The sequence below is a fragment of the Panthera tigris genome, chromosome A2, assembly GCF_018350195.1.
Source record: "Panthera tigris isolate Pti1 chromosome A2, P.tigris_Pti1_mat1.1, whole genome shotgun sequence".
In the NCBI taxonomy this organism is placed as follows: Eukaryota; Metazoa; Chordata; class Mammalia; order Carnivora; family Felidae; genus Panthera; species Panthera tigris.
In genome coordinates this window covers 3,168,799-3,195,308 of record NC_056661.1, presented here as the reverse complement: position 1 = coordinate 3,195,308, position 26,510 = coordinate 3,168,799, and the positions used below count along the sequence as shown (strand labels likewise).

The following is a 26,510-nucleotide window of genomic DNA, read 5'->3' as shown; positions in this document are numbered from 1 at the left end:
GTCACTGGCTGAAATTGATATTGATGCCGCGGAAGCAGGCGAGGGGCGACGGGAAGGGACGGGGGCCTGGCGTCCCCTTCCCAGGAGGACGCTTCTCTGCACCCCCCACCCCAGGGGACCAATCGCAGCCTGGGGGAAGGGGGCTGGGGCAGCTGGCCGTGGGAAGGGAGATGCTATCTGTGCCTGGCGCGTGTCCTCAGCATCTGTCCCTTTGTGGCTTCTGGGGGTGGAGGCAGGGAGGGGGACGGAGACGAGAGGGGTCTCGCCTGGCCTGGCCGCCTGTTGGCAGCTGCGGCTGTCGGGGGCCGGGAGGGGGGGTGCGGGGCGGGGGGGGGGGGTTGGTGAGGACGCTAAGAGGTCTGGGGCAAGGGGAGCAGAGAGGTGTGCTGGCCAATTCCAGAGCAAACAGGCCTTTTCTTTCCTCACAAGGGGGCTTGCTCAGCTCCCACTAATGCTGAAGGAAGAGAGGGGTGATCGGGAAGAATGGGACTCCAGGTTCCCTTCTCCCAGTGCCCCCCTCCCCCAGGGCGGGCAGGTGCCTGTGGCTGGGAGGGGGGTGGGGAGGATCAGAGAGAAGTCCGGAGCTGACAGTGAAAATGCCCCTGGGGAACGACAGTGGGTTGGGCAAGGTCTATGTTGTCTGTGCCTTGCTTTCCCGGTTTGAAAAGTGGGGCTTCTAACAGGAAGCCCCCCAGGGAGCTCAAGGAAGGCTTGTGGGAAAGGAGTGAGTTATTTTTTTCCCCCATGGGGAAACCGAGGCACAGAGAGGGGGAGGACTTGCTCAGAGCCAGCCCGCAAGCTCATTGCCTGATTTGGTTTGGCCGGGGTGGCTCTGGAGACCCAGCAGAGTGTCTTTGTGGAATTAGTGGTTCCCCGTCTCCCGCCCCCATGCACACCGTTAGCCCCATTCTGCAGGCCGAGAAACTGAGGTCCAGAGCTGACGAGGCAAAGCCTCTCGGCGCAGCAGAGGCCCCCATGGGCCTTCCTCTTTTCTGCTTTGGCCGTGTGGCCCACATGAACCTGTTGAACTCGGTCCTCCTCCTGCAGCCCATCCGGTCGCCCCCACCCCGCCCCGCCCTCTCCAATCAGCGACAAGGCAGTGTCCCCCCCCAGGGACTGCCGGGGAGCACGGCGGGTAATTGTCCTGTTTTCTGTCAGCCGCGAGGCAATTCCCAGCTCGGGGACGAGCCGTTGACAGATCTCATCAAATCCGAGCCCTCTCCCGGTCGGATAAATACGAGCCGTCTGAGGTATAAATATTTGAAAGGGGCCTTCTAATTACAGCGTGTGTCAGAAATAGCAATTAGAGGCCCCGGAGGCAGAATCAAACGGCGTTTGACTTTCCTGCGCTTCTGAGCTGGCTGCTCCTGGGGCCGGCCCCCGCCTCGTCCTAAGGAGAGGAGCGGGGAAGGGGTTCTGGGAGGAGGGAGGAGCGGGAGACGGTGGATGCCGACAGCCAGGCTGGGGGTCTGGCGACCTTGCGGCGTGCCCTTGAAGAGCCACATGAACTCTCGGGTTTCCGCTTTTTGACTGGGAGAGGAGGGGGCCCGCTGTGTGGACGGTGGGGAGCAGGTGGGGTGGTCTGGGGGTGCCTCCCTTCCCCCAGCACCCGTGGTCCCAGAGGCAGTGTATCAGGGGCGTCTCCTGGGTGTGGCTCAGTGTCTGGAATCCCAGCCCTCCTGACCTTGGGTGGTGACCTCAACTGTTTTCCCCGTCTCTGAGATGGGACAATGACCGCTTACCTCTGTTGAGCGCTTTCGGGACACCGTTGGTGGCACGTTGTTTTCTGTTTTGTTTTTTTTTCCTTTTGAGATACAGTTCGCATACCTACGGTTTACCCACTTGGCGTGTGCGTTTCAGTTTGGGCATGTTCTCAAGATCGTGCAACCGGCAGCACGAATTCCAGAACATTCCCATCACCCCCAAAAGCAACCCCATCCCCATCAGCAGCCTCTGCCTATTCTCACCACTTCTCTGGCCCCGGCACCTCTGATGCACTTTCTGTTCCTGGGGGCGAACTGCCCTGGACATTTCACGCACAAGGAATCACACACTATGTGGCTTTTTGTGTCTGGGTCACGTTTTCAAGGCCCATCCACGTTGTAGCAGGTGTGAGCGCCTCGCTCGTCTGATGGCCAAATAATGCTCTACTGCATGGCACACAGTAGGTGCTCAGTATATGCTTTAGGTGGATGGGATCTTAAGAAGCAGCCAGATGGGGTCCCTGGCTGGGAGCTGTCCCGTCACTCTTGTCTCATGAGCAGCCAGTCTGGAGGTGGGAAGGGAGCCAAGGCACCAGGATAAGAAAGGACCCTTGGGGATGGCTCATGGGGAGGCCTAAACACTCCTACCTCAGAAGACTCAGTCTGATGGAGGATAGGTGCCTGCCTAATAGGCTCCCAGTCTGATAGGGGAGGCGTGATCTGACGCTCTGAAACATTCAGTCTGATGGAGGAGGTATGGCTCCGACCTCAGGGGCTTCTACTCTGATGTGAGAGACGTGGCCCTGCTTTTAGGTGCCCCTAGTCTAACGGAGGAGACGGGAGCCTGTCTTTAGGAGTCCCAATCTGATGGGGGAGGCATGGTCCCAACTTCAAAGGCCCCTAGTCTGATGGAAGAGACACAGCTGTGTCATCACGAGTGGCCAATCTGATGGGAGGGGCACGGCCCAGCCCCTGGAGGCTCTGTCTGCAGGAGTCGCCGCGGAGCGTGGTCATTAAAGGTATAGCCTTGGAGCCTTGCGGCTGCAAACCCAGGCCCTGTCCCTCGCTCATTCTGAGCCCTTGGCCAAGGAGCCTCCCCTCACGGGAATGAGCCAGTTAGAGCTTGGGAAATGGGCCCTTTGTGCAGTCCAGGCTCAGGCAGAGCGGGCTGTTTGGAGGGGGGGGCACCCCCACCAACTCCTCTGATGTACCGCAGCCCCCAGGGGATTGATGGAGGAGATTCCGGATGAGGCCTGACAGCTCCCCAGGATGACAGACACGGAGCTAGTGAGCGAGCAAGCGAGTGCGTGGGGAAAGGGGGAAGGGCAGGCTCTGGAGAGCAGGAGGGGGGGTGCAGGGGGTGTGGGGGAGAGGAGGTGGGTCGAGGCTCTGCAGGATCCGAGCACACACATACACCAGACACTGATGTATGCTATCCTTCTGCCACTGGATCCTGGGCATGGGAACCGGGGCCAAGAGCAGACCTGCTCCCAGGCCAAAGGGTGGGAGAACGAGGCGTGAAGGCCTGCAGGGAAATAGAAGAAAGTTCCAGCGAAGTGGGGGGTGGGGAGGGGTTACAGAGCGGGCAGAACTGCGGGCCTCCGCTCCCTCCTCTGTGAATGGGGAGACACCCACTTAGGCCACAAACATCTATTGAGCACCTACTTAGTGCCTGGATGGTCTTAGGTGCTGGGGATACACCTGTCCACACAGCTACCCTTGCAAAGCTCATTGTTGACAGGGCGCCTGGCAGGTAGACCCTCGGCGGACCTCCAGTGACCCCAAACTGCTGGTGGTCACAGCCATGTGTAATCCCTTCCCCGTCAACGTGGCCGGAACCTGCGGCTTGCTTGCGGCCAGAGTGACAGGGCAAAGGTGATGGGATACCATTTCTCAAAGACTCCTGCTGTGGTGGCTTTCTGAAGCCGGCTGTCGGAGGTCCCTGTAGGCAAGCGCCCTGAGGGTGGCCTCCGCCCAAGAGCCTGTGAGGAGCCAGATCCTGCCAACAGCCACGTGAGCGGGCTTGGAAGGGGATCCTGCCCCAGACGGGCCTTCAGATGAGACCGCAGCCCCGACCAACATCTCAGTTGCGGCCACGAGACCCTGAAGCAGAGAACCCGGCAGAACCACACCCACATTTCTGTTGTTTTCAGCTGCTACCTTTTGAGAGATCTTGTTAGGCGGCATTAGCATATACGGGGGGGGGGGTAATAAACACACCTCGGGCCGGCAACCCCTCAGGCCACCATCTCGCCCCGCTGTGTGTTCGCCCAGAGTTGTCACGGCCTCCGGCACACACGTATTTCCTTTCATACCTTATTGTTATATTTAGGTGGGTTTACTATCTTATCCCCCATCTTCCAAAAATAATGTCACCGTTATGAGTGGGGACTGTTTTTTCTTCACTGCCATTGTCCCAGTGCCTGAAACAGATCTGGGCACAAAGTAGGCGCTCAAAAAAAAAAAAAAAAAAAAAAAGCTACGTGAGCTCAGAAACTTAAATGAGTAGATCTGCCCAACAGCTTGGCACGGGTTTAGCAAATGCTGAGTCCTTCACGAACGTTCGCTCCCATTACTCACCCAACCGGATCCCGCGTACTCCGTCCGGTGCGCCACTGAGAAGAGGGCGGCTGGCGGCCGTCCTCAGGGTGACTTCAGGCAGCAGGGCCGCGGGCACAGCGTGAGCCTGGGGATCGGGGTGAGGAGGGGTCCCGGCCACCCTCCCGTGGAGGCTGGGGGAGCGGAGCAGGAAGTGCAGAGCTGGGCGACCCAGGCAGGGGTGGGCTGACCTGGTGGCTTTGCGGGTCAGAGTCTCTGTCCTCCCTACTCAACTCGGCCACTGCAGAGCGAAGCAGCCATGCTATGTGCCGATAACACTTTATTTACAAAACGAGGCTGTGGGCCACGTTTGGCCCACCGACCGTGGCTCGCTAACGTAGGCGGGAGGATGGAGTCGATACTCTTCACCCTGGTAACCGATGGCACGTGTACGTGGCTACAAGTAGGGTGGCCCCAGAACGGGGACGTCTGCAGGGAGGAATCGGAGCGAACCAGAGAGGCCCAGCCTCCTGCCCTCTTCGGGCTGGACGGTTTACCCTCACCGCTGGTCTGAACAGGCACGTCGGGGGCGTCATGGGCGTCGCGGAGTGTGGGGAAAGCAGGCAGTGCCGGTCTCTGGCGGGGGTGTGCAGCTTCCCAGCACGCGTGGACTTTCGGGGTGTAAACGCTCCAGCCTCCACTTCTCACCAGGCGGGGGTGAGCAGGCTCCTGCCCCCCACCGGCCCTGTCTTCACAGCAGAGGCCCCCGGGTCCTGATCGGAAGCCCTGGCTGGATCCCAGTTCACCTCAAGTCACACTAAAGCACAGAAACCATCGTAGGAAAGCAGAAAGCAGACCCCCCAAAGCGGGGTCTTTTCAGGGCGCCTGGGTGGCTCCCGGGGTGGCGATCTCACGGTTTGTGGGTTCGAGCCCCATGTCTGGCTCTGGGCGGACAGCTCAGAGCCTGCTTCGGGTTCTGTGCGTGTGTGTGTGTGTCTCTCTCTCTGCCCCTCCACCGCTCGTGTTCTCTCGCTCTCTCAAAAATAAACATTAGAAGAATTTTTTTAATTAAAAGAAAAAGTGGGGGCTTTTCATCTCGCAAACAGCGAGAAGCACAAAGCCTCATTATCAAATGCCGAGTGAATGAGTGAGAGGAGGGCTGACGTCCGCGACCCCGGGAGGAGCGGCAGGAGAGATGGGGGAAGGGGGGGTGTCAGGTTGTGAAGGAAGCTGGTGGGAACACAGGACCTTCGACCAGACGAGGCTGAAGCAGAAGAGAATTACACCAGAGTTGACAGCCGGCAGCCTTGAAAGAACGTGAGCTTTGGAACCAGGTTTACTAGTCACGTGACCGTGTCAGCGATCTAGTGCTACATAACAAATCATCCCCAAACTCAGGCCGATCAACAAACCCTGATCGACTCACAGCTTCTGAGAGCCAGGCGCCCACGCTGGCCACGTGTGCTTCCGCGGCCCCGCCTCAGAAGTCGGCGGAAGGGCCCAGGCCAGGCGGCAGCTTCCTTTCACTGGTTTGCAGGTTTCGCGGCGGGAGGGGGCGGAGCTAGCGCGTGGGCGGGGCAACGGGGGCGGGCCCCAAACACCGCCCACCCCTCCCTGCCATCCAAGGGAGGCCGGGGAGTACCGCAAAAGCCTGCTGGAAGCCGAGGGCTGTTCCAGGGATGCCACAGCCCCGGAAGGAGGGCCAGGAGGGCGGCAGCGTGAGCCAGGGACCCCGAGGGCCCCGAAGGCTGGTAGGTGGGGGGACAGGGGAGAAACCGAGTCCGGGGGTGGAAGCCCTCGCTGGCCCGACCAGCCTCCAAGAACATTTGTGTTTGTCCGCTCATGGCCCTGGTTGGTGCCAAGGCCTCCTGCCGACCAGCAGCTGACTACGGACACCTGACCTTGACCCGGAGAAGGGCCTGGGCAGGGGTCTCAGCTGCTGCCGCTGCTGTCCTCGCTGTCCGAATATGCCCCCAGCTGGCTCAGGGAGGAGGTGCCGGGCGTCCAGGGTGCAGGGTCAGCCGCCTTCCCGCTCTTCCTGGGGCCTGGGAGAGAGGCGAGAGCGCCTGGTAGGGGGCGCCCCTCCCTCGCCCCCCTCCGCGGGTTCCCAGCGCGCGGCAACAGCACTGGGGGCGCTGCTGCCACCTGGCGGCCCTCTGAGGTGCTGCGCTCCGATCCCGGGACCCCGGAGCACCTACCGGGGGTGGGTGAAGCCTGGCCCTGCCTGGTGCTGCGACCCGGGTCTGTTTTCTTCACCACGACTAGGCCCGACAGCGGGGGCCTGTTGCCAAGGGTGCCGACGCTCCGTTCCCAGCTCTCCGCCTTCCTCTTGGCTTTTGGAGCCTGGGGGTAAGTGGAGGGGACACGAGTGGGTGAGCTGTCCCAGATCCCCCCTTCACCCGCACATCCTAAGTCACACACCTTTTCACCTCCATGCCTTTACTCACTCCGTTCACTCCACCTGCCATGCCCCTTTTCCTCTAATGCATTTGGCGAACTCCTACTCACCCTTCAATACCCACCCAAGTACTGGCTCCTCTGGGAAACCTTTCTCCACAGTTCAAGCTCAAGTGAGTGCTGTATTTCCACGCCCCCAGCACCCTTTCACCCTTTTCTGCCTCATTACGTATCCCCCCCCATCCATCCATGCTGTGGGTTCCTGTCCTGTTCACAACTGCGTCCACAGTGCCACACGTAATTCTTGGCAGGAAGATGCTCTATCAATATGTTTGATGGAAAGAGGGGAAACGGAGGCACCCACTTTCGGGACTAGTTAGGGGAAGGCAGAAAGGGGCTCAGCCTCACATCCAGCTCTTCAATCGTACTGGGAGGAACCCCTTTTGCCAGTTATGTTGAAACAGAGAAACGAATCCCCTGGATCAGGAGGTCCTGTCTGAGCCTGGCGCTGGAGCTGCCCTCGCGGGGCCCACCATCCGAGGGAGGACGGAGGAGGGACAAGAGTAGGTCACCAGGACAACACCCGTCTTGACAGCAGGACATCAGCGTGGCACGACAGTGGAGGGAACGGCAGCCACTGTTGACAGGGCGGTGGGGACAGGTCTCCTCAGAGAGGGGACCCGGGCTGACATCAGAGCGAGGAGGAGGAGCTACAGGCAGAGATGCGAAGGGGGCTTCGGGCGGCCCTGTCGCAATCTGCGTGCTGGCCGGGGCCCCGAGAGCGGCGACCAGGACAGACGCGGCCCAGCGGCGGACAGAGCAGTTTTCTGACCCGGCATCACTGAACGGTCTCACGCGGCCCCCACAGCAGGCCGGCGCCCGCGCTTGTGAGCACTCGTTCGAAACCCGTCCCTGCCAGCTGCGCTCACTGCCCCTAAACTGAACCAAGGACACAGGGACGGACAGACGAGCTTCCGTAAGGGTCTCGGTGAAGGTTTGGGAAGTCTTGACGGAGGCATATTGTGCAAAAGGAAAGTCGGTTGTCACACTAGGCGTGAACAAGACACCTGTGAGGGGGCTGGGGGGGACGGGACATCAATGAAGCCTTCAAAGATTGATGGGAGGACAGCGCACGACCTCCAGAGCCATTCTCTCTGCTGACCGTCAGGGGCAACTCAGCGGGAGCATGGCTACCCCACGGAAAGACTACCTTTCCCATCCTCCTTTGCAGCAGGATGTGGTCAGGTGGCTCGGCTCTGACCAATGGGATGTGAGCAGCAGGATGTGCGGCGGCCCCGGAAAGTCCCCCTCCCCTGCCCGCCCCTCTCCTCTCCGGCCAGGATGTGAAGGTGGCACTGGGACACCATGCAATGAGGGCACCCCCCTCCCCCTCCCCCCACCCCCGCCGACAGCAGAACTACGAAGAAGGCAGGTGCCTGGGCCCCGTGCTGTGGGGCCACCTTCCATGTCCGGATGGCTGTGCACAACTGTCGCTGGAGAGAAAAGTAACCCCTGTGCAGTTGAAACCCTTGTTACCTGGGGTCCTATCCACTGGCGGGGCTTGCAATCTAGTAACCCGGACCATCGATACGTTTAAATGAAAATAAACGATTTCTCTCATTAACCCCCTTCTTCAGTTAACAAACCAGAGTGGCCTAGGGGCGCCTGGGCGGCTCGGTCGGTTAAGCGTCCGACTTCGGCTCAGGTCACGATCTCACGGTTCGTGAGTTCGAGCCCCGTGTCGGGCTCTGTGCTGACAGCTCAGAGCCTGGAGCCTGCTTCGGATTCTGTGTCTTCCTCTCTCTCTGCCCCTCCCCTGTTCACGCGCTGTCTCGTCTCTCAAAAATGAATACACGTTAAAAAAAAAAAAAAAAAAAAAGAGTGGCCTTGACCTTGGTGGATAAGACAGCTGTGGTGCAAAGTCCACCTGCCACATCCTTCTCTCCCCTCCTTTCTGCCAGCACAGGCCGCCTACAGGCCCCAGTTCCCGGGCTCTCTACAGCTGCCTGTGGCCCGGAGGTTAGTCCAGCCAATGAACAACTTCGAGGGGCTGACAGGCAAACATCGGAGTTCTTAGGTCTCCACCTTGGAGGGTCTCACTTGTTTCAGCGGCTGAAGCAGCGGCCGGTAAAGCAGAGCCCGTCTTGACCGTGAAGTTTTACCGGCACGTGACCACGGCCACTCATGCCCGCAAGATCCAGGGCTGTTTGGGGCTGCGACGGCGGACTTGAGCCCTTACGACACACGCGGTCTGGCCTTTGGAGACCAGGTGAGGCCGACCCCCGGCCCACCCTCTCAGATTAACCCGAGAACAGGCGGAGGTCCGGGCGTGCACTCACCTCCTCCAGGATGGCGGTGGGGTTGGGCCGCGGGGCCGGGCGCGGCGGGGCAGGAGGAGCAGCGTCCTCTTCTGAATCCGAGTCCTCCAACAGCCTTCGTTTCCGGGCTTCCTCCACCAGGGCCCTGTGGGACGGCACGTGGGCCTGGGACGTCCTGCCGGGGCGCGCTGCCCCTCCTGACATCGGCGAGTGCCGGAGGCGGGGTGGGGGCACACAAACGCCTTAAAAACAATCTTCTCTGGGGGTGCCGCGTGGCTCAGTGTGGTGAGCATCGGGCTCTTGTTCTCGGCTCAGGTCGTGACCTCGGTGAGATCGAGCCCCGCGTCGGGCTCCGCACTGAGTATGGAGCCTGCTTGGGATTCGCGCTCTCCCTCCCTCTGCCCCTCCCCTGCTTGTGCTCCCTCTTTCTCTCAAAATAAATACACGTTAAAAAGAAAAAAAAAATCTCTGTCCACTGAGGGCAGCGAGTGGTTAAGTGCTTGGCCGATGGCACCAGCTACCTGAACCCGAACCCTGGCCGGGTGACTCGGTCGGGACCGCGCCTGGAGTGCCCCACACCGCAGTCCCTCGACTGCCAGAACGATCAGGATGACCTCAAACCAGTGCCCGGCACTCAGCAAGTGCCGGATAAACATACACCCTTCTCACTGCGGATCACCGTATCGCCGACCTGCCCACGCCACGGGGACCTACTCCGTGCCCCTGTCCCAGGCCCTGCGAATGCAGACACCCAGCCACCTCAGATTCTGGAGGCGGGAGGGAGGGAGGCCATAAACCGGGAGAAGGTTCCCCGGTGGTAGGTGCCGTGCACAAAGTGTGAACACAGCAGGCCGGGCCTGAGGCTCCTCCTGGCAGATCACCAAACCTGGGCGGGGCCTTGGGGACCCCGACACAGACGCCCTGAGAAAGTGAGACGCGGGGGGGATGGGGGAGGCCTCCCGGAGAAGGCGGCCTTTGAGGGAGCCCGGGAAGACCTGGAAGGGGGGGGTGTTCCAGGCAGAGGCAGGGCCGGAGGTGGGTCAGAGCACCCTGGCCCCCGCCCGGCCCCGCCCGGCCGACTCACGCGGTCTCCCTTTCGTCCTCCTCCTGCTCCCGCTTCTGCCTCTCCTCCTCGGACAGGCGGTGCTGCCGCAGCATGGCCTCAAAGTCCACGTGCGCCTGCCGCTGGTTCAGGTCCTTGAGCTCCTGCAGGTTCTCCAGCACCTCCATCTCCAGCTTGGAGTCCTTGGTTCGGTTCTCCAGCACCTGGCGGGCAGGACACGGGCTGCGTGCGCCTGCGGGGGCCGTGGGGCTCGGCACCCGCCAGGGAGAGACCCCCCCCCCCCACCCCGCCTCCATCCACAGCGCCCGCTCGGGGGCCTCCTGCCCGAGCCGCACCCATCTCACAGCTCCGAACACCGAGGCCCGGGCACGGGGAGTGGTCATCTGAGGCCGCGTGGCTGGTCAGTGGTGGGGCCAGTCGGCCTCGGCTGCCAGCCTGGCTCCAGCATGAAATGGGGGCGCCCGGCCGGCCCAGTCAGTGGGGCGGGCGGCTGGATGTCAGGGTCGGGACCCGAACCCCCGTGCTGGGCGCGGAGCCCACTTAAAAAAATAGTTACAAAAAAGGTTAAAAACGGACACCCTGAGCCACTGTTGTGTGCCAGGCTGAGATGTTTCCAAACGGAAGGTCACTTAATCCTTGCGATAGCTCCGTTTCTGTCGAGGCTCGGAGGGGCAAGGCCAGCCCACGTCTCCGAGACAGGGGCGTTCGGAGCCGGGCACAGCCGGGCGTGGGGCCCGCCCTTGGCCGCTTCCTGGCCGCGTGACCCTGTGCTGAGCCTTTGGGAAGTGGCGGTCCCGGGGGTTTGAAAGTATATCCCCCCGTTCTCCGAGGTTCCTCCCTTGAAAGAGCAGAGCCTGAATTCCCTTCCCGCGAGTGTGGGCCGGACTCCGTGACCCGCTCCTAGGGAGCAGAGCAAGACGGAATGATGGCCTGTCGCTCTGAGGGCGGCGCCTTTCCCGCTTTTCTGGATCCCTCGCTTTGGGGAGGGCGGTGCTGCGTGGTGCGGGTGCTCAGTGCCGGGGGGGTGGGGGGGGGGGTCTCGGGCAGTGCAGTGGAGGGACCCGCGTGGCAGAGACGGAGGCCCCTGCCAGCTCCCTGAGGGCGCCAGCATGGAAACAGCCCCTCTGGTCTCGGTCGAGCCTTCAGAAGATGTGGCTTGACTGGGACTTCATGAGAGACCCCGGGCCAGAGCCCCCCACCCCGGCTCAGCTCCCTGGGGCTCCTGACCCTCAGAAACCGTAGGATCACAGATGTTTCTTAGCTAAAGTTGCAGTTTTGGGGCGACTCGCTAGGCTGTAACCCCCGGGGCCAGTGTGGGCGGACAAGGACGAACGCGACCACGCAGGCAGCTCCGGGCACACGTAGCCCCTGCAGAGCCCGCCTCCCCGCCCCCGCCACCCTGCTGAACCCTTCGCATCAGGTCCCCCGAGGCAGCTCAGAAACCTGGCAGAGGGGCGCAGGAATAGCCGGCATCATGCGGGTCGGGGAGATCGGAAGGGGCACAGATGCTCTCTTTTTTCTGAGAAAGGCAACACAAGGCACAGGGAGGCCAAGTGCCTTGCCCAAGGCCACACAGCCAGCGAACATTCAAGAGAACGGTGCCTCCCACGCTTCTGGGCTCCACGGCCCGCGGTCATCGGAGTCTCCCGCGCTAACACGGCGCCTTGTGTTCTCCAGTCCGACCTCCTGCCTCCCTGTATCACCTTCTTCTGGCTGCATGACCATCTGCCACCAGCTCAGTGGCTTAAAACAGCACGAATCTCCCCATCTGCCCGCTAGCGTGGGCCAGGAGGCGGGTACCGCGCGGCACGGCTGGGTTCTCCGGCAGGGTTTCACCAGGCTGACGGCAAGGGCCAGTGGTCTCACCGGGGGCCCAGGCTGCTCTTCTGAGCTCGCTCAGGCCGCTGGCGGAATCGGTTCCTTGCGGCCGAGGGACTGAGGGCCCCGCTGTCTTGCTGGCTGTTGGACGGGGGGCTGCTCCCAGCTCCTGGGGGCCGCCCACTGCTGCCTGCCAGGTGGCCCCCGCCCCGGGCTTGCTCCCACACGTGGCCCAAGTGCTCGGGACCCAGATCAGGGGGCTCGGGCGGCAGGGCAGGCCCTGGATGAGCTCTCTTCCCTGAGGGTGACTGGCAGCCAATCTAACAAGCGGATCCCAGGAGTCGGGTCCTGTACACGCAGCCCCGGGACCACGCAGGGTGCGCGAGCGGCAGGGAGGGGGTGGCGGGGTGACCTGGAGGGCCGCGGCCCGGGGGCTCTACCTTCATGGGGTTGTTCAGCTCCTCGTCTTCCCGCTCCTTCTGCACCCGCTTCTCCTCCTCCTCCAGGAGCTTCTCCGCCTGGAAGTTCCGGGTGGCCCCGTGCTCCATGCTGTAATCCGTGTTCTCTGGGTCTGTCTGTAAGGCGGGGGGAGTGTGTGTGTGGGGGGGGGGGAGGACAGACGTCAGTCCTGTGTCCTTGGGCGTCAAGAGATCCTGCCAGCCCGCAGCCCGCAGCCCGGGACACCTTCTCTCATGCTTCACTCCTCCTCCCGCCTGTTCTTTTCTTTCCTTTTTGTAAAAAGTTTATTTACTTGTTGAGCTAGTTAGTTAGTTTATTTTGGGAGAGAGAGAGAATCCCAAGCAGGCTCCAGGCTCTGAGCTGTCAGCACAGAGACCGACGCGGGGTTTGAACTCACGCACCCGGAGATCATGACCTGAGCCCACGTCGGAGGCTTAACCGGCTGAGCCGCTCGGGCGCCCCTCCTTTTCTTAACACTCGGCTCGTTTGGTGCTTTCTAGAGCTCCTGTCCCCTTCGCCAAAACTGCCAAATTCTGTAGCCTGGACTTTCACACCTCTCTCTACCCGCCCTCTGCCCCCCTGCCGCCCTCCCCGCGATTGCAAATACGAGTCTCTGGGTCTTTGCGCGCATCCCGTCTTCCTGTCTGCTGTGTGCACGTGCGCGCACACGTATGCCTCTGCTGTGTGTGCGCGCGCCTTTCACAATTCTAAATCACACATCGCGTCCGTGCACAGCGTGCCCCTGTCTGCATTTATAAAACGGAGAGAGGGAGGAAATGTAAGCTGGGCTCCTGGACGAGACCCCCACGCTGGAAAGGTGGCATTGGGGAAAACGCGGAAATCTACATGGCGTCTACGCAGCGCGAAACCAAAAAGGGCCGGGTGGAGGGTGATCGCTCTGCGCGTGCGCGCGCAGCGCTTCTCCTGGACGCCGTACAAGAAACCTCCGAGCGACCGTTTCCACGCACGGGGCCCGGCCGGGCAGAGGAGGGGGCCAGATCTGCGGGTGCGGGGCCCGTACTCCCGTCTGAGCTGTGTCTACCTCACACGGGGACGCGCCCGCCCTCCATGTCCCCCTCGCTACGTAATCGCCTGAAATTCTCCACCAGGAAGCCCGGTTTCGAACATTTTGCCACAGTGCCTCTGGTCTTTAAACAAACTCATACAGGGGCGCCTGGGTGGCTCGGCCAGGCGAGCGTCCGACTCTTGAGGTCAGTGGGGGGTCGTGATCTCACAGCGCGTGCGTGGGTGGGAGCCCCGCATCCGGCTCTGCGACGTCAGCGGGGGGGGGGCCTGCTTGGGATTCCCTTTCTCTGCCCCTCCCCCACTAGCGCTGTCTCTCTCAAAGGCAAATAAAATAAACTTTAAAAAAAAATTTAAAAATTTAGGGGCGGCTGGATGTCCGACTTCGGCTCTCAGGTCGTGATCTCACCGTTCGTGGGTTCGAGCCCGGCCTCGGGCTCTGCGCTGACAGCTCGGAGCCTGGAGCCTGCTTTGGATTCTGTGTCTCCCTCCCTGTCTGCCCCTCCCCTGCTCATATTCTGTCTCTCTCTCTCTCTCTCCCTCTCTCAAAAATAAAGGTTAAAAAAATATTTTTTAATACAAAGTCATCAAAATATGTAATTCTTTCAATGTCCTTTTTCTTCATTTTACCCAAATCTTGTTCATTAACCCAAAGGGAAGAACGTATGGGGAGAAGATAGTACGTAAGGACGTGAAGAGAGAGCGGGAGGCTCTCCTCGTCCTCTCCCCAAATCCTCGCACAGTCGTGAGGGTCACCGGCGGTACAGCTCCTCACCGCACGGTCACTAGCTCCCCGAGTCCCTCGTTACTGTACATGTGGGTTGCTTCTGCGTTTCTGCCCTTACAACTCCCCAAAATGCCTCTGTTTCCTGGGGATCAAGTGAAAGGGGGATTCCCTGCCGGGAGAGGATGGGCGGGGAGCCCCCGAGGGGGCAGGGCCAGCCCGGCTGGCGTCTACCTTGAAGGTGATCTCTGCCAGGCACCGCGTGCACTTGATGTAGAAGCGGAAGATGGGCAGGCCCAGGTAGGCCTCGTTCTGCACGGTCTCCTTGCGCGCGTTGAACTTCTTGCCCTTGTAGATGTATTCTCCGCACGTCTTACACCTGTGGGGCGGGACAGGGGGACTTGTGCCAGCTCGGTACCCGGGTTCCTGCGGTCGGATGCTCGGGCATTCTGGCGGATGGCTGCTTGCATACCTCCAGGGACGGGGAGCTCCCTCCCTCCCACGGCAGCCTGCCTCAGATTCCCCCCATCTTGCCCGTTCTTCCTCCTACCTGCCTGGGTCTTGGTCCCAGGGTCCCCTTCTGGGGAAGCACCCGGACGATCCAGACCCTCTGAGACTCGCCGGTCACACGCTCCCAGAAGCCTGGCTGGCGCTCATGGGGCATCCTAGCCTCCACAAGGTTCGGTGCCACCAGGAGGGAAGGCACAGGAGCCACACGCCTCCGGGCCTCTGCCCTGCACTTCACAGAGCCCAGGACACCCTTCACCTTTCAGACCCCAGCCCTGCTGGCGTGTCTTCTGACGTGTCCCTGACCACATCAGCTAAGCAGCCTCCCTTCCTGCCACCTACTCAGTCACCCTCCCTCATGCCTGATTCACACGTCCCATGTACACCGGGAGTGAATGTGCCCGAACACTGGGTTATTATCTCCACCCCTTCTGACTGTGGGCTCCGCGGGCCAGGGGCTCTGCCGGTCTCCTTCCCCGCAGCATCCCTGGGGCCCAGCCTGGGCCCTGGCACACAGCAGGCACCCAGAGTGATTGCTGAATTAAAAACAAAACGAATGAACGAAGGAGAGCGAGAAACAGACTAACAATATATAAACGCTGAATTTCACTCAACCAGGGGTCTGTGATGGTCGGTATATCTAACTTCTACATGCGGAAACGTGAAAATCTGTAGGACTCAGCATTGCGGAGGCGGTCGCTGGGAAGCAGGGCAGAGGGCAAGATCTGGGGACTGCGAGGGAGAGGGGATCACGGAAGGGGTCAGATGGGGGGCAGGAGGGCCTCTCCGAGGAGGTGAGGTTGTTTTTTTAAGATTTAATTAAAATAAGTAAATAATTAATTTTTTGAGAGAGGGAGGGCGTAAGTGAGCAAGGAGCAGAGAGAGAGAAAGAGAGAGAGAATCCCACGAGGAGCAGAGACAGAGAGAGACAGCGAGAGAGAGAGAGAGAGAGAGAAGCAGGGCTCACCCCAAGTGGGGTTCGAGCTCACCCGACACGGGGCGTGAAGTCACGAACCCTGAAATCATAACCTGAGCCGAAGTCAGATGTTTAACTGACTGAGCCACTCGTGTGCCCCAAAGGTTTCTTGTTTTTTTAATATTCATATTTTTAAGCTACTTATTATTTTTTTGTTATTCTCTACACCCAATGTGGGGCTCAAACTCACAACCCTGAGATCAACAGTCACATGCTCTACAGACTGAGCCAGCCACGCGTCCCTGAGGGGGTGAGATTTAAGCCAAGACCTGAAGTGTGAAGAAAGCACCAGCCACGTGAGAGAAGAAGGAAGAGGGTTCCAGGCAGAAGGAACCGCCCGTGCAAAGGTCCTGGGGTATGAAGGAGCGTGGCTGTTGTGAGGAGGTGAATTAGTACCCAGGGCCCCATCTCCGCTTAACACACTTAACTACCAATGATCAAGATCCGGGGGGGTTAATCCTGAACTGTGAGGAAGGTGACGGCTGGTCGACTCATGTGCTCACTGGGATGTCACGTGGGGGGGCACATGAAGAGGCGCACGGGGGGGGGGCACTCACCTCATGTTGAAGGGAGCCATCAACCTCACCACGTACTGCCGATCTTTGGGGAGCTTGAGCTTGGGGATCTTTGACGGGTCAAAGTCAGGCGGGTAGTATTTCTGTGGGAAGTGAAAGCAGCAGGGAGCTGTTTGAGCCACAGGGAAGGGCTCTGGGGACCGCCAGACCCAGGTCCCCAGGACCGCCCTGGGGTTTGATGACTTCGTGTGACGGCTCCTAGGACTCCGCATACGCTCGTACTTATGGCAACCACTCAAAAGGACACAGAGAGAAATCAGCAAAGGAAACAGGGTGTGTGTGTGGGGGGGGGGGGGGTCCGGGGAGACTAGACGCACTGTTCCAGGGTCTTCTCCCAACGGGCTCACACAGGACGTGCTTGATTACCCCAGTAATGAAATACGACAACACACGTGAGACGGTGTCTCCCACGGAGGCTCACGGGGACCCAGCGCCCAGGGTTTTCGCGGAGGGAAGTTCACGCAGGCCCCACGGCCTCGCAGGTTCTGACGTTCTAGACTCCAGGAGAAGGGCCCACGCGCAGCGTAGACCACGTTGTTCGTACGGAGTTTGAGCCCAGGGAACCATTCTCATCAGGGAACAGTGGGAACCAGCCTGAGATTCAAGTTCCCGGATGCCAGCCAAGGTCCACTCTCGCCAGCCTGCCTTTCTGACGACGGCAGCCTCAGTTCTGCTGTCTTAACCCCGGCACGGGAGGCTGAGGTGGGGCATACGGGGAAGGCAGTTTGGGGTTATAAAAACAACTTCAACGGACAATCAGAAAACACAGCAGCTTGTGTTCTGGGCACCTACTAGGCGCCAGACGCCACGTGGAGCACTTTACCTGCCATGTCCCACAGAATCCTTGCAAAGACTCTAGGAGACGGGGTGCGACGTCCCCATTTCACAGAGGAGGAAACTGAGTCCCTGCGGGGACGGGACTCTGGGGGAAACAGTGGTACAGTGGTGCATAGGTTACGGATCCAGGGACCTGGGTTGGACTCCTCCACCCCGTGGCTATCACCCCTCTCTCTGGGCCTCATTCTCATCTGAATGGACATAACCCGTCCACCTCCTTGATGCGATGTGCGTGCCACTCGCGCAACGGCCGGCGCGTAGAACTATCCACCAGTAAATTAGACAAACGGTTCCCAGTTGGATCCTCAGGATGGAAGGACTTTAAGGGACACGAAGTCCAGCACCTGAACTGGACTGCGAAGGGGCTGGGGGTGCATTCCTAACATGAATGTTTAAAAGATTAGAACGCTGAGCCGCAGGAAGGAGCATCAAACCGACCCTGCAGATCTGGGCTCTTGGCCTGACATCCTGGACTTACCCCCCCCCCCCGCCCCCAGGCTGGGGAGCTCACCCCCTGACATTTCTGAGGGGTGGGGGGTGGGGACAAGAACTGGAAATTCAAGAGCTCTCTTTTCCAGAAGCCGCATGCTGACTTCTGAGCCCCCCTCCACCTCACAAAAGTCCCCGTTTCACAATACAGGTAGGAGGCTCCCCCGCCAGCAGAACGCGAGGGCTGAGCAAAGCCAGACCCGTATGTGGGCGGGGCTTCCGGGAGCCACGGCCCTGGGGCGTGGCGTGGGGAAAACACCGATACTCTTCAAGACGAACCCCCCCACCCAGGGGAAATGATTGGCTAATTCCCTTCGGAACATCCAATCAGAGGACGTGACCTGGTAAATAGCCTAAGCTCCGCCCCCAAACACCGCGAAGGCCCACCCCTCACAGAAGGTGATTGGGAGGTGTCTGAAAGCCACGCCCTGCGGAAGATCGTTGGAGAAAAGAAAAAGGTTCCAATAGGAAAGTACAGGAAGCCCACCTAGGCCGGAGCTCCGAGACGTCCCCTCTCCGGTAGAAAGCCCCAGTCACCAAATACTTACGTTTAAAACTTTTCGCTCCGACATCTTTGCCTCCTACTCCTCCCACAAGGGCCAGAGGACCGCTTAGGCTCGGGGTTTGCCGAACTTCCTTAACCGTCCCTCGTATTTCCGCTGACGTCACTTCCTTCATTCTATTATTGGTTGGAGCATACGCAGGTTCCCTTTTCATTGGCTCAGATCCCCGCCTGTCAAGACCCGACTCCGGCTCTCTCTTCTTCCGAGTTGCAACCTCGGAAGTTGGCAACAAAAGCTCCGGGAGCCGGCTGATTGGAAGTTCAAGGCAGGCGCTCCGCCCCCTAGAGGTGAGCAGGGGCTCCTAAGTATTCCGTCGTGACGCGCCGTGGCCGCTGCTCGCGACATTCCCTACTGTTTGCTCTTTCTTGGCGCGAATACCGAGGTCGGCGTTGAGCGCTTACGCTGTGTGTTGGGCTGCGGGGACCCACACGTGTTCCCGTGCCGCTCACCTGGGGACTGGGGTCAGCGCCCCCGGGCTGCACGTGTCCGCAGAGGAGCACCCTGGACGCCACCCCGTCCAAGTTTACCTGGAGTCCCCGGCAGACACTCAGAGACCAGGCTCCACACCCTCCTCCCCTGCGCGCGCGCGCACACACACACACACCAGCTCCCACACCCATCTCCCCTGCACGTGCACGCACACCAGCTCCAAAGCCACCTGCCCTGCACACACCAGAGACACAGACACACATGCACGCACACCAGCTCCCGTACACACATCCCCTGCACACACATACACCAGCTCCCACACCAAACACCTGGTAAGGGATCTGGGGATAATGCAACAGGGCAGTGTTGGGACAGTGGAAAGAAGGGCTCCCTGAGATGGTGTATGAGCTTCCTGTCGCTGCTGCGAGGTTATTATCACAAGCTCCCTGTCCTAAAACCACACACGTTTACTAGCCTGCAGTTTGGAGGTCAGAAGTCTAAAGTGGATGGGAGGAGGGCTCCAGGGCAGAATGTGTTTCCTTGACTTTTCCAGTTTCCAGGGGTTACCCACATTCCCCAGCTCATGGCCTGGCATCACTCTGGCCTCTGCTTCTGTTGTCACATCACCTTTTCTCTCTCCCTCTGGCCCTTGTCATTATCCTGGGGCCCCCTGGATCATCCAGGGTAACCCGCCTCGATGTTCATTAACTTAATAAAAGATCCTTAATCGTCAAATTAAGGATTCTCATGATTCTTAATCACACCTGCAAAATCCCTTTTGCCATGGTAGGTACTGTATTCACAGATTCTGGGCATTAGGAGTTGGGTATCTTTGGGGGGCCATGACTTTGCTGGCCATAGACGACGTGGTCCGGAAAGACTTCTCGGAGAAGGTGACCTCCGAGTGAAATTCACAAACAAGTCCGTGGATTTTCTCTGGTCTTCGGTCTGCAAGGCTTTGCCCCCTCCTAGAGAAGTCTTCCCAGATTCATGTCATTTTTGTGTCCATCCACAATGAGGCTCACCCCCAGGCAGCTTTTCAGGAGGTAGGTGGTCTGAACGCCTGAACTGAACGGATTCCACCCTCTATCCCAGGCAGAACCCCTGCCCCCAGCCCCAGGACTCCGCCATCCCCAGGCTCTGCCTCCGTTCCAGCCCTGACCCCATTCATAGGAGCTGGGAGTCGCTGTGTGTGTGTCCCACTCCATTCTCTCCTCTCTGGGTCTCATCTGGGTCTACTGAAGGAAGGGAGGAGGAATCCTCATTCCAGCAACAACAGTCTTTTTCTAGTTAAACAATAAAAGACATCACACGTTCACAGTTCATAAAGCCCTGTACTGGGGTCTAAGAAAGAAGTACATCCCCATTTCACAGATTGACAAACTGAGGCTCAGAGGGGGCGCAAAGTGATTTGTCCACAGTGGCCCAGCAACTCAGCAGCAGCGAATCCAGGCCAGTTGGGTCCCATCCGCGGCAGTGGGGAAGGGGGAGGGTTGGACGTCAAGGACCCAACCCCTCCTCTGGGGGTCCTAGAAAGCCCTGCTACTTGTCCAAGATCATGGAGGCAGTGGCAGGGAGACTCCAATCACTCACTTCCCCATAGTCGGTGAGGTCCTGAGCGGCCACCTGGATGCAGTACTTGGCCTGGGGCCTCAAAGCCCTGAGGGTGAAGGATGTGGCTTCAATGGGCCCCACCTGAGAGCAGAAGAGAGGGCCAGGTCAGTGGGAAGGACAAGGCTGGGAGGGGCCGCTGTGCACAGAACTGCAAGACCCAGACCCTCACCCAATCCAAAAGACACGTCCTCTGCGGCCCCCTCCACCGCGTTGGGGCTTCCCCATCCCTGGCCCCAGAGCCGCCCGGTTCAGGATTCCTTGGGGGACTGCACGGGCCCCCAGGCTGTCTCAGCAGCCAGACCCCAGCACCCCACTCCTCCTCCGGGCTCCCTCCTGGCCCCCTGGGTTAACCTTGTTTTTAAGTTTTCGGTATCTTCTGATTCGAGATCTTCAACGTCTTGCTGACCAGGGTCAGCCGAGTCTCAGAGTTCGCAAGCAGGCCAGGAGCCTGCCTCTCACGTACAAACCCACAAACCCGCCGACTGGACTCACACCCCTCTTCCTCTCTCTTTCAAGCCGGCACTCCCCCTGCCTCAAAGCCTCTGGGGCTGGTGCAGCCCAGAGCCCTTCAGACTCGCCAACCCCGAGCTGTCTACCTCGTCCTGCCTTGCCTTTCCGTGGAAATCCCAACAGAGGCACAGCCGGGCTCCCGTTTCTGCCTCCTGACCGTCCTGATGTTGCCCCAGGGCCCCCCTCTGTCGGGAAATCTACTAAATCTTCTTGCCGAGGCACTGACCTCTCCACATCCTCACTTGGCCACCTCCGTAGACGACAACCCATGGGCACGAGGGAGGCACACACTCAGCAATTCTCTGGCCTGATATTCCCACCCTCCCTCCCAGAGCCGGCCCTTTCCTCCTGGCCCTTCCTTTCCTCCTGCCGGGTCCCCCTCATCCTCAAGGACGACCCATCCCAGCCCCCAGAGGCAACCTCCTAGCCCCAGACCTGACTGGCTCCCTCTCGGCTCTGCCCTGACCTGTCCTGATGGTCGCAGGATGTGGTGATTGACATTTCGCATTTAGATTCAAGGTTGCGCAACTTTGCGAATACACTCAAAGCCACTGGCTTCGTATAGTGTTGTGCACTTTAAAACGGCGAGTTTTATGGCATGCAAATTCTGTCTCAGTTTTAAGGATTGCGAAAATATTTAAAATAAAATTAATGAACGCTAAATAAAACTTAAAAGCCAGTTCCTTAGCTCAGTCTGGGTGGCTCAGTCGGTTAAGCATCTGACTCTGATTTCAGCTCAGGTCACGATCTCACCGGTTTGGGAGCTCGAGCCCTGTCCCCCGGTCGGGCTTCTGACTGACCGTGCGGAGCCTGCTTGGGATTCTCTCTCCTCTCTCTCTCTCTCTCTGCCCCTTCCCAACTCGCGCGTGCATAGCCTTCCTCTCCCTCTCAAAATAAATAAATAAACTTAAAAAAAAAAAAAGGCCAGATCCTTGGCTACCCACCCCCCCCTCCTTGCAGACACGTGTGGTTCGCGGTACAATTGTGGGTGCAGACGGAGAACATTTCCATCTTCCCAGAAAGGCCTACGGGACAGGACTGAAGAAGCCCTGAGCTCCTGGTCCCCGCTTCCCAGGCTGTCTGGTACACAGCTGACCTTCTCAGTACCCTGCCCTTATTTGTTTTTTCACTTTGTAAGCATGCAAAACAACGGATTTGTTTTCAAGCAAGGTGAGAGTCACATGACATGAAATTCACCCATCCAAAGATACCATCCAGTGGCATTGAGTACCTTCCCACTGTTGTGCAACCGTCAACTCTCCTTCCAGAACATCCCATCGCCCCAAAAGGAAGCCACGGGCTCATCAGCAACCTCCCCCACCCCGCCCCCCCGGCCCCCGGGCAGGCACGAGCCCCCCTCCCGTCCGTGGATGAGCCTGTTCTGGACGTTTCACACACGTGGGCCCACACCACGTGGCCTCTCGTGTCTGGTTCCCTCCCCGCACGGCGGGTGGGGGCGCCTGGCTCCTGCTCGCGACCCGGGGAGGTGCGCGTGCGCGGTGGACGCGTGCATCGCTGGGCGCGCGCGTGCGCGGTGGACGCCTGTGTGTTTCTGATTCATCCGTTGACGTTTGGGCAGTTTCCACGCTTCGGCTGCTGTGAACGGCGCTGCCGTGAACGTGTATGTGCGAAGATTTGTTCGCGTTCCCATCTGCCGCCCCTTTGGGTAGACAGCCAGGAGTCCAATCCCGGGGCTGCCCCCACGTGGCGCACTGGCTGCGTTTGAGGCCCCAGCGCCCGCCTGCTCCCGCGGTGCCCTCTACCCGGGGACCACCCTCCCCTCCTCCCCTCGTCCTCCTCACCTGGCGGAAGCGGGCAGATCTGTGATGCTTGTATCGGATCCAGTACTTGAGTGAGAAGGTCTCCGGGAAGGGCCAGGACCGGGGGGGTTCCCACTGCACCCACAGCCGCTGCCCAGGGATGGGGCTCAGGCGGACGCCTTCTGGAGGGTCCGGTTTGACTGATGGGCAAGCAGGATGCGGGGTCAGGAAGGGATGGAAGATTCCCTCCTTCACGCAACCAGATCCTTATCGACGGTCTACTGAGTGTCCATTGGTGGCCTGGGCACTGGGGACACAACACAAACCCAACCCCTGCCCTCTTGGAGCTCAGTCAATCCCCTGGAGCGAAAGACCAGGAACAAGAAGCAAATCCGTAGGTCGTGAAGGGTAAGGAAGAAAGATCGAGAGTGCCCGCAGGAGGAGAATGGGTTGCAGTGCTTTTCTGAGCGTCATTCACACACCGCCAAGCTCACCTTCCTGAAGTGTCTCCAGTTCAGTGGTTTTTAGTACGTTCACAGACTTGTGCAACCATCACCACTTAACTGAGTGAGCCCCCCCCCCCCCGGTGCCCCTAGACTTTCTTAATAACCACCAGCAACATATGAGGGTTTGCAATCCAGCAATGTGCTCGGAGAGTTGGCGGGGGTGGGAGGAGCTCACTGAGGAGATGAGTAGAGGCCTGAAGGAGGTGAGGGAGTGAACTCCCCCAGAGAGATCTGGGGGAAGAGGATTCCCGGCAGAGGGCACAGACAGTGCAAAGGTCCTGGGGCAGGACCTGCCTGGTGTGTTGGAGGGACAGAGGAGGCGCGTGTGGCTGCAGTAGAAGGAGTGAGGAGGAGAGAGGGAGGAGGGCAGGGAGGGGATGCGGCAGGTGCGCGGGGCCTTGGGGATCCAGGGGAGGAGGACTTGGGAGTCCTGGAGGGCTGTGGGCAGAGGAGGGCTGGACCCGACTCGGAGGCTCGTGTGCACCCTCTGGTGGCCACTGTGGGGAGGACGGACTGTGGGGGTGAGGGCTGGAGTCTGGGACCCGGGTGCAGGGCCAGACAGGGGCTCGGGATGGGGAAAAGTGGGTCTCTTCTCGAAGAAATACAAAGGTGGGGCTGACGGGACCCAGGATGGGTGGCAGGAGGCGGGTGGTGAGAGGGGGGAGGGGCAGGAGCAAGCTGACGGCCTCCACACCCCCCATCGCTGCCCACACTCACTGATGTGTTCCGGAACAAAGGGCACGAAGCTGCTGCTGGTGCCCCGGGGCTGCACAGCCGTGACGTTGAGTATGTATGGCACCATGGAAAACATCTGGACGTCTGGGATGGTGCAGCTGGTGGCCTCTGGTGTCAGCTGGAGGCAGGGCCGGCTCTCCCCGTGGGCAGCCACGCCCAGCCTGGACACGCAGGGACAGTATGAGGGCCTCGGCCCTTCCTGCCGGCCCGCCTGTGCCCCGGACCCCGTGCGGACAGCACTCGAGGACCACGGGCTGGGATCCTGCTGTTGGCTGGGTGACCCTGAGGGAGCCGTTCGCCCCAACATCGCAGAGCCTGTGGTGACCCAGGGCCAGGGGTACCGCCCCACAGGGAGATGCTAGGGTTCGGATGCTACAGGCTTCTGGAATGTCAAAGTTCCAGCCTTAGAATTGCAACATCCCAAGGTCTATGGAATCACAGGTTTGGAAATAAGAAGATCCTGATTCTGCTGAGTTCTGAGGCCCTGAGACTTCAGACTCTAGAGACATTCCAGAACATTCCAGAGCCTTCCAGAATATTCCACAGGCTCCGACCACGCTGTTGGATGCAACGGTCACCGGCCATGAGTGGCTCTCCACCATCTGAAAGATGGCTGGTGCAACCGAGGGTGTGTTTCTAATTTATTTCATCTACCCTCAACGTCAAGTTCCCAGTTGGGTGAATCGATTTTCCCAGCCACAAATTTTATAAAACATAACCAGAGACCGAGAATTTCCAGTGAATGTTTAGCACGTGAGTTGAAACGTGCTATAAGTGTAAAATGCATGTGGAATTTCAAAGAAGACTAAGCATAAAAAGGTTGTGAAATATCTCCTTAATTTTTAAAACATTGACTACACGTTCAAATAATTATTCTTGAATCCTCTTAAGTAATATCAACTTCTATCATAAACGTAAATACACGGATCATACATAAGCATGTTAAATTACATCCCATCGTATTAAACGAGAAGTCCTCGGGATGTTTAGACGTTACCGAAGTAAGATACCAAAGTCAACTTCACAATTTCCCTTTCCTTTTTAAACGTGGCTTCTCGAAGATTTTAAACAAGGCACGTGACTCACAATCTGTATTTTAGGAAGTGTATTTCCCCTAGCTGGTGCTGCTCCAGAGTCCCGAGGGTTTCAGGTCTCCCTAAGCCTCCAGCTGTCCTGGTCTCAGGGCCAGCAGGAAACCCCCCCCCGCCCCGGAGGCCCCCCTAGCACTCTGACCTGTACGTGGCAATGAAGGAAGTGGGCCTGGTGGGGAGCGGAGAGGCCGGCAGGGTCCAGATGCAATCCACGGCGATTGGGTACCTAGAGGCCCGGCACCGCACCCTGGGCTGGGTGGGGGCTGCTGGGGCCCCGGAGGGAGAGGGAGCAGGGTGAGCTTTCAAAGTCACCCTGGGGATGGTCCGAGCCCTACTGTGTGCCTGGCGCCAGCCTCCCCGCCAGGCACACAGTAGGTGCCTAATAAAGGTTTGTGAAATGAATGAATGAGTGCGTGAGTGAAAGGCACCTGCCTCATCTCCCACCTTCTCTAGCACCTGGGAAGGAAGTATTAGCCCATTTTCCAGATGGGGAGACTGAGGTTTATTTTTTTTTTAATTTTTTAATGTTTTATTTATTTTTGAGAGACAGGGCGCAAGTGGGGGAGGGGCAGAGAGAAGGAGGGAGGCACAGAATCCCAAGCAGGCTCCGGGCTCCGAGCTGTCAGCACAGAGCCTGACGCGGGGCTCGAACCCACGAACTGTGAGATCATGACCTGAGCCGAAGTCGGACGCTCAACCGACTGAGCCGCCCAGGCGCCCCAGACTGAGGTTTAAGGAGCCTCAAAGGGGACCTGGGTGGCCCCTCTCGTAACAACTTTGTTTCGAAGCAAGTGAAATGGATGCTATAATTAAAACGTCTCTCGTTCCCTCCCTCCCTCCCTCCGTCTCTCTCCCTCTATCCAAGCTGTGGCTGCCGCTTCCTGGTGCCACTTTGCGGTGGGACTCATCCTGTGTCTCAGTTTCCCCATCTGTGCAATGGGATGGTAACGGCCTCCCCCCTGCACCGGGTATCCAGTAGGTGTGTGAGCTCCCACCCCAGCTCAGAATGTTCCATGGCAGGCAACCTCCAGGCCCCAGGGAACGTCCCTCTGCCCTGGCCTCCCAGGCCCCCGGGGGTCCCACATACCTTCTCTCCCGATGCAGGGTGAGCAGCCCACACAGAGGGCGAGCACCAGAAGGAGTCTTGAGGCCATGACTCCGCGGGCTCTGCTGTCATGAGCTGGGGCAGGAGCACCTTGGGGAGGCAGGGGACTGGAGTCCCACCCGAGGGGGGAAGCACAGCCCCCGGGTCAAAGCCCCAGCTTCTCCTTCCCCAGATATGACTCCCCCACCCAGTTGGCGGGGCCAGTGGAGAGCTGAGCAGGGGCTGGGGCGGCGGTGGTGGCGGAGGAGGTCCCTTCACTATCGCGGCCACCAGCGGGGCTCTGGAGGCCCCGAGGGTGCGGGCAGGAGAGGAGGCCACGAAAGAGAGAAGTGGAGACCCCGTGGCCTTTCCCACAACAGCCCGGCTGCCAGTCCTTCCTTCCGCCTGCAGCGAGAACGGGGACGGGGAAACCCCCGGAGGGGGACAATGTCATGGAGAAGGATGAGAAAGGAACACTGTGGGGAGGGACACAGGGATACACACAGAGAGGAGAGAGCAAGACACAGAGATGGGAGACCGTGAGACAGGGGCGGAAACAGAGGAGAGACACAGAGACAGACAGAGACCTAGGGAAGGAGACAGGGTGAAGAGAGGCCCGACCGCAGTGGTGGGGACCCACCCTGGCCAGGGCTCCACACGCCAGGCCACAGAGAGACAGAAACGCAGGCCCCGGGGACGGAGCCCCACCTGCGGACCTTATCAGAGCCACAGGGATCCCAAGGGACAGGCTGAGCCCCTACAGACATGGTGCCTTCCCTGGACACCCAAGG

The 26,510-nt window shown here is 59.6% G+C and overlaps 2 protein-coding genes across 3 annotated transcripts; both read right to left on the bottom strand.

Annotated features, from left to right (window-relative positions):
- Nucleotides 1–5,559: 5,559 nt before the first annotated feature.
- YJU2 (YJU2 splicing factor homolog) lies at nucleotides 5,560–18,161 on the bottom strand. The gene is made up of 8 exons (XM_042977780.1): nucleotides 17,976–18,161; nucleotides 16,084–16,184; nucleotides 14,278–14,422; nucleotides 12,278–12,412; nucleotides 10,041–10,222; nucleotides 8,978–9,101; nucleotides 6,440–6,584; nucleotides 5,560–6,286 (listed from the first exon to the last, which is right to left on the bottom strand). The coding sequence occupies exons 1-8, from the start codon at nucleotides 17,997–17,999 to the stop codon at nucleotides 6,174–6,176; spliced, it is 969 nt and encodes a 322-aa protein (XP_042833714.1). The 5' UTR covers nucleotides 18,000–18,161; the 3' UTR covers nucleotides 5,560–6,173.
- A 1,593-nt stretch (nucleotides 18,162–19,754) lies between these two features.
- Nucleotides 19,755–26,033, bottom strand: EBI3 (Epstein-Barr virus induced 3). 2 transcript variants are annotated; one of them, XM_007075152.3, is made up of 5 exons: nucleotides 25,723–26,033; nucleotides 24,778–24,901; nucleotides 23,527–23,705; nucleotides 22,346–22,503; nucleotides 19,755–20,114 (listed from the first exon to the last, which is right to left on the bottom strand). In XM_007075152.3, exons 1-5 carry the CDS (start codon nucleotides 25,787–25,789, stop codon nucleotides 19,962–19,964), a joined length of 681 nt encoding a protein of 226 aa, XP_007075214.1. In that variant the 5' UTR covers nucleotides 25,790–26,033; the 3' UTR covers nucleotides 19,755–19,961. The 2 variants fall into 2 exon arrangements, with proteins under 2 accessions (XP_007075214.1, XP_007075215.1); XM_007075153.3 differs by having other exon boundaries at nucleotides 24,778–24,898.
- Between the last annotated feature and the right edge of the window lie 477 nt (nucleotides 26,034–26,510).

Coding starts and splice junctions, on each gene's coding strand:
- EBI3 (XM_007075152.3), bottom strand. CDS start 25,789: ATGGCCTCAAGACTCCTTCTGGTGCTCGCCCTCTGTGTGGGCTGCTCA. Junction 24,902..25,722: donor ACCCTGCATCGGGAGAGAAG/GTATGTGGGACC, acceptor CCGGGGCCCCAG/CAGCCCCCACCCAGCCCAGG. Junction 20,115..22,345: donor GATCTGCCCGCTTCCGCCAG/GTGAGGAGGACG, acceptor TTCTGCTCTCAG/GTGGGGCCCATTGAAGCCAC.
- YJU2 (XM_042977780.1), bottom strand. CDS start 17,999: ATGTCGGAGCGAAAAGTTTTAAAC. Junction 10,223..12,277: donor AGCTGAACAACCCCATGAAG/GTAGAGCCCCCG, acceptor CCTGCCCGCCAG/GTGCTGGAGAACCGAACCAA. Junction 9,102..10,040: donor GAGGACGAAAGGGAGACCGC/GTGAGTCGGCCG, acceptor GCCGTCCCACAG/GGCCCTGGTGGAGGAAGCCC.